We start from the raw sequence: 12,454 nt of genomic DNA, 5'->3' as shown, positions 1-12,454 counted from the left end.
TTTCATCACAAATGACCAAATCACAAGTAAGTAACGAAAGAAAACTCAGTGTGAACTTCTAACATGTTGATGTATTATTGATCCTTCTGTTTGATTAAGAATAATAATGTAAATTTTTATTCGTCTTCAACATGAACTGATTATATTTTTACTTTTTATGTTAATTTTTTAAGGGGAAAATTAATAAACGTTTACTTGGAAGTATTGAATACTGTTAAGTTAGAGTACAAACTCTTGAAAACCCGTATTATATTGCTCGTGATTAATCCCCCCCCCCACGTGGTTTAGCGGTAAACAACAGAGCTTATAACGCTAAAAATTGGAATTCGATTCTCACGATGGACACAACAAGGATAGCTCATTATGCACTTTGCTCTTTAACACAAATAAAGTAGCACGTGGTTCACGCTTTCGCATTATTTCTATTGACGTTCAGATGTCCTATACTATGAAAAAACCATGACACCAGCGTTAAATAACAGAGCTTCTCAATATAGGAAGAGCTTCATTCAATATTTTGTTAATATCGCCAATATTTTAACGTATGTGTTAAGGTTTAACGTGCAGTGTTTGATCTGTAACTTAAAAACAAATGAGCATCAGCATTTTCTGGTGTTAATCATTTCAAATATTGTTTGTGCCGTTAAAATATTTTCAAAATATTTGATTATTACGTCCTTTCTTGCACATTTTCTACTTATTATAACAAAGTAAAACTATCATATATTTAAGTTTGTACTTTGATCTATGCACAACTCTTCTTTTGTACCTTGTTCAAGTTAAAATGTTCACTATCATATTCCAATCCAATTCGTTCTTAATAATATGCAGTATTTTCATTGGTTACTAGATGGCGAAAGAGCTCTTTTGAACGTTTAATATGTTAAAATTTGGATTTAAATTATTTTCAGACTATGTAAAATTTTAATCATTATACTTCATTTTACCCATTACACTGTAGTCTCTCTGCTCTGCATTATGTTTCTCCGGATTCTACTTAGGCTATTATTGCTGAGATTCTTGGAATTCTTCACGGCAAATCTTTTTTTCTACATCCCATGCTTTTCTACATAATTATTTGTTCCACACGAAACAGTTCTTAATGTTCGCTGAAAAACAACGAGGATGAAGTTTCCAGTTCAAATTCAGTGTTATAGTCATGATATTATATGCAATTTCTGAGATTTTCAGAGTCTATCCATGACTTCTGTATTTGAAACTCGTGGCGGCGTTATCCTATGCTTCTAACTTGTTTCCTGTTTTGTTTGGTAGTTGCTCGAATTTCGAATTTTTTTTTTAAGCTACGTGTAAATCCTATTCCACGGTTTTCCTATTTGAACTTCCTGAAATAATGGTGTACCCAACACTGTTTGCCAATCACCTCGAATTGATTATTTAAACCTGTTTGAATACTTGGATATCTGTTTATTCGGACTCGGAGACGTAAGTTTAAATTTTGATATATGTTTACCATCTAAAATACTTTCCCTAACGTAGTTTGAAGTGACAATACTTTCCCTAACGTAGTTTGAAGTGACAATACTTTCCATAACGTAGTTTGAAGTGACATGTCTTTAGTCAATTTTGTTTGATCGAGGATCCTAAATCATTACAACTTGCCCCCCCCCCCCAGTGGCACAACGGTATGTTTGCGGACTTACAATTCTAGAAACCTGGTTTCGATACCTGTGGTGGGCAGAGCACAGATAGCCCATTGTGTAGCTTTGTGCTTAACTTCAAAACAAACAAACAATCATCAAAACTTTCTTAAATTATCGTCTTAACTTTTTCAAGATTAGGTGTAACATCTTCATTCAACCTGTGTTATCCCACTTTTTGTCTGTTATTAATTCTGCACTCTAACTTTCATGTAAACTCGTATATTTGTCAAAATTGACAGTTTTTTGTTTATTACTCATCTTACATGTTTTACTACGTATATAATCATGAATTATATATATTTGTGTGACCACTTATATATATCAACATATTTTCCATTTTCTCCTATGTGGGTCATGCAGTGCGGTAAGTTTGAGAATTACAGCGCTGAAATCCGGGGTTCGAATCTCTGCGGTGGAAAGCACGCAGATAACTCATTATGTAGCTTTGCACAAAAAAATAACAACATATTCCCACTTCTGACTTAGTGTTTGTTTTTTGTTTCTTTGGTAGCATCCCTATTTGGTTCTGATCGGAGATTTGGGTATATATATATATATATATATATATATAATTTGTCAAACATTGCCTCAAACGCTATACTTTTTACCTTTCTTTTATTTGTGTTTATTCGTGGAAACCAATAATAATAATTGATTTCGTTCAATAATGTGACCATTATAAACACATTTGTATAACCAAATATGTATACATATGTCATAATAATTCCAGAGGGGGCTAGGGGGGGGGGTGACGATGTCTGTATGTAGACATCTACTTTCCATACATAACTATCATATTTAAATCTCCAGGGTTGGGAAGAAAGAACCCTATTAGTTTTAAGTTTAATAGGTCAAAGCTCAAAGTCACCATTTCAAGAAATAAAAATTTGGTTTCTGTGTAAAAGAAAACCAGACATTGCGCATACACACAAGCAAACACACCATATTAATCAACATAAACTATGAACACACATAACACATCCCACCCCCCAAACATAATGGTTTTGGGATCAGTTGTTCTACTAGTGGCTATTTTTGTTATCATCGCTCCATTTTAGACTTTTTGGATACATAACTTGTTATTCCAATTTACCTTTCGTATCTATGGTTGATTTATTATGTTACAAGCTTATCGATACGGAATTTTTAATTTATTTACAAGGTACTTGAATCATTTCAAGGTAGAGTTATACTATTTCATATCTTACAACTATTCTTTTTTCCTTCATTTCTTGGATAACCGAGTTTTAAAAAATTCTGCCTCCTTAAGACGAAATTTTAGTGTGTGTGTGGGTGTTTTGTGACATTTGCCATGTTTTCTCCTTTATTTTAGTGTTCGACTCGCAATCTACGGGTCGAGACTTCGAATCCCGTCACTGTACAGGCTCGTTCTTTCAGCTTTGGGGTCGTTCTAATGTTTCGTACAATCCCACTTTTCGTTGGTAAATGAGTAGCTCACGATTTGATGATGGGTGGTGTTGACTAGCAGCTGCCTTTCCTCTAGTCTATCGCTTCTAAATTAAAGACAGCTAGCACAGATAGGTTTAGTGGCTTTGCGTGAAGTTCAAAAAACATTTTATTTTTTGTTAAGACCAGTGTTCTCTCTAAGTTGCGCGGCCCCACAACAACCAATCAAATGCCGCGCACTTAATTTTTCCAGTCGCGCACATCCTCAGTAATGGTGAGGAGTCTCAACACGTTGACGACCTTAGGAACCCTGGCAGTCGATAGTCCTAAAGCCCAAATAACCAACTGGTAGCATTGCAAAGTGGTCTAAAGATTAAATAGTGTTGATGGTATAAAAATACCCCCCCCCCAAAAAAAACGTGGTAGCGCACATCCGCACATTGGCTTGATACCGGTGCACATGAAAAAAATTCATTCGCACATGGGGACGGACCGGCATGGCCAGGTGGTTAGGGCGCGCTTGACTCGCAATCTGAGGGTCGCGGGTTTGAATCCGCCCCACCAAACATGCTCGCCCATTTAGTCGTGGGGGCAATATAATGTTATGGTCAATCCCACTATTTGTTGGTAAAAGAGTAGCCCAAGAGTTGGTGATGACTAGCTGCCTCTAGCCTTTCACTGCTAAATTAGGGACGACTAGCGCAGATAGTCCTCGTGTATCTTTGCGCGAAATTCAAAAACGAACGAAAACGAATCCGCACATATATTATAAAATTAGAGGGATCTTTCACTACTAAATTAGGGACGACTAGCGCAGATAGCCCTCGTGTAGCTTTGCTCGAAATTCAGAAACGAACGAAAACGAACCCGCACATGGATTGAAAAATTAGAGGGAACATTGGTTAAGACCGGCCTTTGAATTGCATTATTCAGAGTATAAATGTTCCTACTCCTATGTCCCATATTTACTCGCTAGTCGGCAAAACTCAAGTTCGTCTTGAGACTTTTAATTACTAAAATACCGATCATCTTTTGCTATTCAATAATGCTATCGCCCAGTACTATATTTTGTAAAGGGTAGAAAGTGTTAAAGTCGAATATCAGCTGAGTTTAGACCTTTGCGGAAGCTGAAGCTAAGTATTTTGACGAGTAATGTTTCTTTTTATTTGATATATTTTAACAATAAAAATTGTCAAATTGATATAAATACAATAATATACTTAAGAAATTCAACCTCTGAAATATATGAAAAAATAAACTGTTAGATTTAATCGGAATAGAAAGTGATGCGTTTAAGCATAGTTACTACGAAGAAAATATATATATATATATATATATATATTAAAATCATAATATAAACGTAGCTGCCATTTCAAATGACAAAATAAAGGGGTAGCTTCCAATCACCTCTTTTTTTAACTGTACTTTCGATCTCATTTTTTTAGGAATTTAACATGGTAGAAAAACCTAACCATTCTATAAGCTACTAATAAAGTGTTGGCCCGGCATGGCCAGGTGGTTAGAGCGCTCGACTCGCAATATGAGGGTCGCGGGTTCGAATCCCCGTCCCACCAAACATGCTCGCCCTTTCAGCCGTGGGGGCGTTATAACGTGACGGTCAATCCCACTATGCGTTGGTAAAAGTGTAGCCCAAGAGTTGGCGGTGGGTGGTGATGACTAGCTGCCTTCCCTCTAGTCTTACACTGCTAAATTAGGTTACGGCTAGCGCAGATAGCCCTCGTGTAGCTTTGCGTGAAATCCATAACAAACAAACAATAAAGTGTTTGTTCTTCTAAAGTACTTTCCGACAAAAGCTTACATTTAGAAAGCAAAATTATCGAAGTAAATACCAAGGAATTGATAAACCTAAGAACGTAACAAACAAACAAACTTTATTAGGTCTTTGGCCCATAACGCCCCTCCCCAGTAGCACAGTAACATGTCTGCGGACTCACACCGCTAGAAACTGGGTATCGAAGCAGAGCACAGATAGCCCATTTTGTAGCTTTGTGCGTAATTCCAAACAATCCATAACAGAAACTTGTGAGCGCCTTCTAGTGATAACCATTTGTTCGGGCGCTCAACTCGCGGGTTCGAATCCCCGTCACACCGAACATACTTGCCTTTTCAGCCGTGGAAGCGTTATAATGTGACGGTCAATTACACTATTCGTTAGTGTAAGAAATTGGAGATGGCTAACGGAGATATCCCTCGCGAAATTCTAAACAATTATATGTTATTACGATCAGTACTTGTTCACTGACGCTTTACATTGGATCGGTAACTGAAGGCGCACTTGGTTCGTCACTAGCTATGTACTCGCAATAAATATTGCACAACTTCCCTTATTCACAGACTTTGTAATTATGATCTGTACTACGTAACTTCCTTTATTCATAGACTGTGTAACTAGGATTCGTACTAAATAACTTCCCTTATTCACACACTGTGTAACTAGAATCCGTACTACATAATTTCCCTTATTCACACACTGTGTAATTAGGATCAGTACTACATAATTTCCCTTATTCACACACTGCATAATTAGGATCAGTACTACATAATTTCCTTTATTCACACACTGTGTAATTAGGATCAGTACTACATAACTTCCCTTATTCACACACACACACTGTGTAATTAGGATTAGTACTACATAATTTCCTTTAGTCACGCACTGTGTAATTAGGATTAGTACTACATAATTTCCTTTATTCACACACTGTGTAATTAGGATCAGTACTGCATAACTTGCTCTGTTCACAGATTATACATTTAAGGTCAGAATGGGGTTATTTCACTTCTTAACTAATGCTCTGCATGGATCAATTATTGAAGAAGTAATTAGTTCAGTCACTGACACTGCTTGTGGTCAACACTGAGAATTTCACTTATAAGGTGGCAGTTTGCTTGGGTCAATCAGTGGTAGCGTACTTGTGGTCAGTACTAAGTAACTTGTTCGCTGAGAGTGATTTGAATCATAACTCGGCCTCTTGAAAGGTTTTTTTTCATTTTAATTTAATCAAAATATTTATGCTTGAACACCATCTGAAAAATTGCAATTCCCACAAGATATTACATCTTTTTTTTTAATTAGTGAAAAGTTTTTTTTTTCATGAAATATTACTCCTAAAAAATCAGAACTCAACTTATTTTTTTTCACTTATTTATAAAACAATTGTGGTGTCTCACAGATATTATAGTACTTTACTTGTTGTTACTATAGTTACAAAAATTTATCACTCAGTAATACAAGGTGAGTTATTATTTGAATATATACTATAGAAACACACATATATAACACAACAGCTGTTTCGTATTTGTAACTAGCCGCGACCCTCAAAACTTTTGCGGTAGTTTTCATGCCCTTCGCTTGAATATTCCTTATTCTATCATTTGCTACGATAGGAAAAAATTTTCATTTGGGTGTGAAATTGTGGTAAATTTCTAACTTTTACATTATATTATTATACCTCTTCACCACCAAATTTGTTTTATATTAAGGGGGCATCAGATTTTTTGAGGTGGGGCATGGAGCAAAAAAAAGGTTAAGAACCACTGCACTATTTGGCAAAAGAGTTGACGGTGGGTGGTGTTGACTAACTGCCTTCCCTCTAGTCTATGATTGCTAAATTAGGGACGGCTAGCGCAGATAGCCATCGTGTAGCTTTGCATGAATTCAAAACAAACAAACGATAAATCCTGATCTATTTGAAAAAAAATTACGCGGTCAGACAAACAAACTCACGTAAACGTAATTTATTTAATAAAACTGCACGTAAAGTAAACAATAAAGTAACGGTATTTATAATAGTGTACAGAGTATGAAACAGTTACGAGTGTTCAGTGTATGACACGGTTTTACCAGTTGAAACAAAGAAACTCGCAAAAACGAAGAATAAAACCCGTAATAAAGAAAAACGTAGTTAAAGGTGTTTATAGCAGTCTATGAAATGAACCGAAGCTAAATTATTGAAAAGTAAAGTAAATATAAAGCTGTAAGGAAGGCAAACTTATCTGCCCAAAAGTTCGAGATTGGTGTTGTTTACTGTGGTTACTTTTCACTATTCTTACTATTCTATCAGTTCAAAATTAGAAACGTATATGTTCAAACAGCCTTTATGTAACGTGGCCCGAAATGCTGAAACAAAGTAAAAGCAATAAACGTATTAATAGCCAATTTAACAGATACAGAATTTTTCGTACGATTTAAATTGAATGTTTAGTTTCTAAAGAAGTATTTGCTTTATTGAAACAAAAGTGATGTTTCACGGTTTAGTTGTTTACTATTAAAACTTTAAAGGACGTAGTAACAACACTGTTATTCTTTAACTTAGTGTCATGCTATTCAAGTCTCGAGGTTTTAGTTTAATCGTATTATCTAGTAAAATACTTTCAACTTTGTGCATTTTCCTTCCAAAAGTGCGTTGTTATGCACTGGTAATCCAAATTGTAATGATATTGGGTAATGAAGAAATTATTTTTAATAGCTGAAAGAGAATTGTATATTGCTGTTTATAAATACTTTTATTTTAACATAACTAGTCACTAAACGTTTGCTATGCCATCTGTCGTAATTTGTGAATTTTATTTTCGATGTGGTTTTATCGTACACTCTATTTTTTTATTTAATAACCTACTCTACATCGTCTACCAAATTTATGTTTTGAATTAGTATCACGTAATCACATGAGTGTGCATTACTTTGACATGTATAGTGGTTATGATATAAAAAAATAATCTAATCAATCCAAAGGATAAACCTCCGGGGTCGTCTTCGTCTTTAAATCAGGTAATGCAATTTTGTAATGTACTTGTTTTATGAAATGAAATTTGCATCATTTTGCATATTAACTGTAGATTTTAAGTAATGTTTAAGATATTTGTTTGTCTGTTGTACATTTCGAATTAGAAATTAAAATTACGCTGACAAAGTTCTATTTCTAGTAGATAGTGATAGAAGGACAATTTTCTGGAGCATGAGCAATCCAAAAGAAAAGGCATTTGAAAATCCAATAAAATGGAAACCCACGCTACCTGAAAAATCACACTTATTACGTGTTGAAAAGACATAAGTGTTAACTTTACTCATATTTTTATTTTAAGTTTCGTTTTCTTCTATTTTATTACTATGTCGAAAATTAATTTAAAATGAAAACAATTATTCATATACGTTTAAGATCATTTAAAAAACGAGTTCGTTCAAAGCAAGCGTGTAAGCATTTCACATGCAGCAAGGTTCTGTGCTAAATTTTGTTCTATATTGTGCAAAGATTGAATTTATTGCTCTTGAAACTAATATTTGATTAAGTTTCTTATTTGGTTCATTTAGCATTTTGATTAAAATAAATACAAATAATTTTTTGTTGTTGCCGTTGTTTTGCAAATTATGAGTCTTGTAACAAGTTCTATACACAAATGTGAGTAGAGAATATTATTGAAATGAATATAACGTATGACGTGTAACGTTAAAGTATGATGTATAACGTGAAAATTTAAAAAGTACAAAAAGATAGAATATAGCACTCTTTAAAATACTAGCTTTAGTGCTTAAATACTGTGTGAAAAGGTCGTAATAGTAAAAATACTTATACATTAGATGCCTTTAAACATAACCATGGTAGAAGTCACTGAAATTCCAAAACCTGATGTCAGTCATTTTCTTTCATAATCTTAAAGAATTATTTTCGTGACGGATGGAACACCTTCGACTTTATTACTGTTGTTGGAAGTGTCGTGGACGCACTGGTGATAGAAATAGGGGTAAGTTTATATTTTGTTCGAAGCACAGAAAAAACATTTTAATGATGTGAAAAAATCATATTCTTATTACAACACAGTTACAGCCACTTATGAGTAAATAATAGTTGCTGTGCAATAATCATTTTCATCAATATTTAATTTCATAGTTTTTGGAACATCAACTAGGCTTATACAATAATTTTTAGATTCGTGCTAGATGAAGGAGGGGTGGTGGTAGAGAAAGTAAGTCACCATGAAGTAAGTTAGTTATTGTTGGAATTTGAATTTATGTCACAGTTATAACCCTGAAAGTTTGTTTAAAAGGGCTACTCGACGCTTAGCTGCCTGTGTTATTCTTTAGAACTATTATTGAACGTTACATATTGGTACTAACTTACAAGAAAATACAGGAAGCGGAAAAGGTTTTCAGTATTGTTGGTACAACTATTTACCACCAGATGGCGATACGTTTTTGACTTCAGCCGAGTCTTAAATTACTCTTAAACAATTACCTCTACATTCTTTCCAAAATCATGAACGAATTACCTTCTAGCTTTTGTTGATGGAGTGGGAACTCTAAGTAGCTTCACATGTGACATAGAGTATATTTTAGTTTTCAAGTTCAGGAAGCATCTTTGTTGGTCTCAATTTTGACTCCAACAGAAAAATACAACAAAAAACGTTTTTGTAGCTCATGGTACGAATGAATGATAAGATTTTATATTTAAGAAGGCATTCTAACAAACTTTTATACAGATGCTCGTCGATGTTTCAAACATTTTTTAAGCAATTCCAGGGCCATGTTTAACGTTGAGACATAATGTGTAGAGAAGTTAACAGCGATGGCCGAATCCAACTACTCGATTAGAATGGCCCAAAAAGTTGGCGGTGGGTTCTGTTAACTAGTTGCGTTTCTTCTAGTTTGTTAGTTCAAAATTATGGATCGCTAGCGCAGATAGTACTTGTCTGGTTTTGTAGGTTGGATTCTTTACTGCAAGTGTTTGTGACATATTGGCGATAAATTTCAATTATAAACAAACAGCAATACAGTTCGCTTGTTTAAAAATGATATATTAAAAACAATCAAACGTATATACAAATGCTCATTACATTGTTGGTTACTACAGTTGTATCCAGAGCTTTAAAATAATTGTATCTTTTTTCTTCAAAGTCCACACAGACTGGTTCAGTTACTTTAGAACACAATTGACAAAACGAATTATTTTTCTCTACTCTGATATTACAATACAGTCTGTGGTAATTTCACTTTAAAAATCGCCACTATACACTCTTTATCGCTAAACTCATAATCACGCAGTTTAGAACTAAAACTAAATAATGATTTTTCGACGCGTATTTATACCCCGACAGAAGTCTAGAATATTCTACTCAATACTAGACATTCTAATGCAATAATACTCAAATAAACCAACGAGAAACTCGGAAAGTTCTAGCAACGTGACGCAATAAACATATTACTGTAAGCAATCGCTAATTCATACCAATTTGTTTACAAAACGTATGATTCGTAAACAGTTACGAAAACAAACTGACCGGAAAATATCGCTTCTAAAAGTAACTAATTATGACTTCCGCGCTATATATACATGTATATCTATCTGGTACTGCTCGCATTAAACATAAACTGAAACAGTCGCATATATCTAACAGCATTTGTGTATCTTTCCGCAAATATCCTAAAGAAAAATAAACACAGAGAATCTTTGACATAAAAATGTAGGTACAGGAAAAGTTTGTTAGCCTGTATATGTCTTGTATCTAAACATCTAGTCTCTTGAATATTTTCAACCTGTTGTATTCTGGTACTGGAAATACTGAAGCCTTAGTTTAAATTCAGATTAAGTGCATTCTTAAACCTTGCATTCTCGAGCGATGTCTGTATTGTACTGGATGTCAGTTTAATAGTTTCTAAATCTCGAAGAATGTCGATAATCATGTTTGTAGTTAACTGTTTGCCGCCAGAAATTGTTTCGCTGTTTAATCTGTGAGGGTGTTATAAAAGTAACCGTTCATTCTACTAATTGGTAAAAATTAGATGGCGAGCGCTAGTAACTGGTCGCCCAGCAGTTAGAAATGATGAACTCTGCTACGCCTGACCTGGTACTTTAATCCATATGTCGTATAAGGTGACATTCAGATTGGCAATACCAAATAACGAGTTAAGTTTCTAATAACTTAGGTAATATAAAGTCACACTACGAAAACTGAGCGAATAGTCTTTTGTTGTCGTTTTGAAATACAAAAAATACCACATAATGTGTATTTGATTATCAAAAATACAAATGAAATTTTTTTTCATAATAAAGTCTTTTCTCTATCTCTTTAGATTTCAAAAACTAAAATATATTTCGTTCCTTTATAGGTCAATTTCTTCAACGTGGGTTTTTTGAGATTATTTCGTGCTGCCCGTCTTATCAAGCTTCTTCGACAGGGTTACACCATCAGAATTCTGCTATGGACATTCATTCAGTCTTTTAAAGTAAGTCAGTTTTCAATAGCGTATCTTGGGGGTAGTGTTTCTGGTTGCCCCCCCCCCCCACACACACACCACTTCTGTTTGACTATAGTATACAGTATATTCTCAAACAGTGGTCGAAAGTTTTAACTTTTCTTTACCAAAATTCCATTACAATATAATTTTAATATGAATATGATATTGTTTTCATATTTCTTTTCTTATGCCCTCTGACACCTATATATGGACACGCAGGGCTAGCTCACCTGATTTGGAATCTTCTTCCTAGTAATCTTGGAGATATGTCAATGATTTTAGCTGGTTTTTCTCACGCGCGCATAAGGCGCCGTTCAGTTAAAAATCCTATTTCCAAAATGTTACACCAAAGTTTTGTTACTGTACTGTAACTGAATTTGTAAACCGTTTGTAGGTTGTTTATCAGTAATCATTGAGAACATGTTGGTGACGAAAAGGAACGTCTGCTTGGCATCTCTGTATATAGTTTTCATTATTTTTAAAAAGGGTCAACAACCTTTTGTCTTTATCATTATTTTAGGCCTTACCTTACGTCTGCCTGCTCATTGCCATGCTTTTCTTCATTTACGCCATCATCGGAATGCAGGTAAGGTTCTCCAAAACAAGATAGAACTCTACACATGTTTTTAATATTAACTATGTTTCATTTGTGAAGATATTTCAAAAATATATGAATGTAATCTGATTGGCTTTTAAGACTCCTATTAATTTGTTTGTTTGTAGTTATGCTCAAAGCTACACAAAGGACTATCTGTGCTCTGCCCACCACAGGTATCGAAACCCGGATTCTAGCGTTGTGAGTCCGCAGACACACCCGCTGGGCCACTGGAGGGGTCCTATTAATTTGATAGCTTTTGTAATTTTTTGGACAGCATTTTTTTGTGAGTCTTGGTGGTGAAAATTTTATTTGAAAAAAGGTTGAATTGACAAACATTAATGTTACTGGAATAATAATTAATCATATCTTTCGTGGGTTAAAATATAATAAAATTAGAATGGATTTTTTTTTCCACCCTGAGTGAATATGCCGTATTAACGATCACTAACTCTTGCAAAGATGGCCCAGCATGGCCAGGTGGTTAGGGCGCTCGACTCGTAATCTGAGGGTCGCGGGGCTAGCAACTCCACCCCG

General features: G+C 34.6%; 1 protein-coding gene across 9 annotated transcripts in view; it reads left to right on the top strand.

Moving 5' to 3' along the window:
- The window catches only part of LOC106457898 (voltage-dependent calcium channel type A subunit alpha-1-like), a 200,037-nt gene that overhangs the window by 148,218 nt on the left and 39,365 nt on the right, over positions 1 to 12,454 (top strand). For all 9 annotated transcript variants that reach the window (XM_022383971.1, XM_022383974.1, XM_022383975.1 and 6 more), the window contains 3 exons: positions 8,748 to 8,831; positions 11,194 to 11,310; positions 11,843 to 11,908. In XM_022383971.1, coding sequence (XP_022239679.1) covers positions 8,748 to 8,831; positions 11,194 to 11,310; positions 11,843 to 11,908 — 267 coding nt within the window. The remainder of the gene's footprint in view (positions 1 to 8,747; positions 8,832 to 11,193; positions 11,311 to 11,842; positions 11,909 to 12,454) is intronic.

This window comes from Limulus polyphemus, unplaced genomic scaffold, assembly GCF_000517525.1.
Source record: "Limulus polyphemus unplaced genomic scaffold, Limulus_polyphemus-2.1.2 Scaffold389, whole genome shotgun sequence".
NCBI lineage: Eukaryota > Metazoa > Arthropoda > Merostomata > Xiphosura > Limulidae > Limulus > Limulus polyphemus.
The sequence above is the reverse complement of the archived record's forward strand: the minus strand, read 5'-3'. Positions and strand labels throughout refer to the sequence as shown.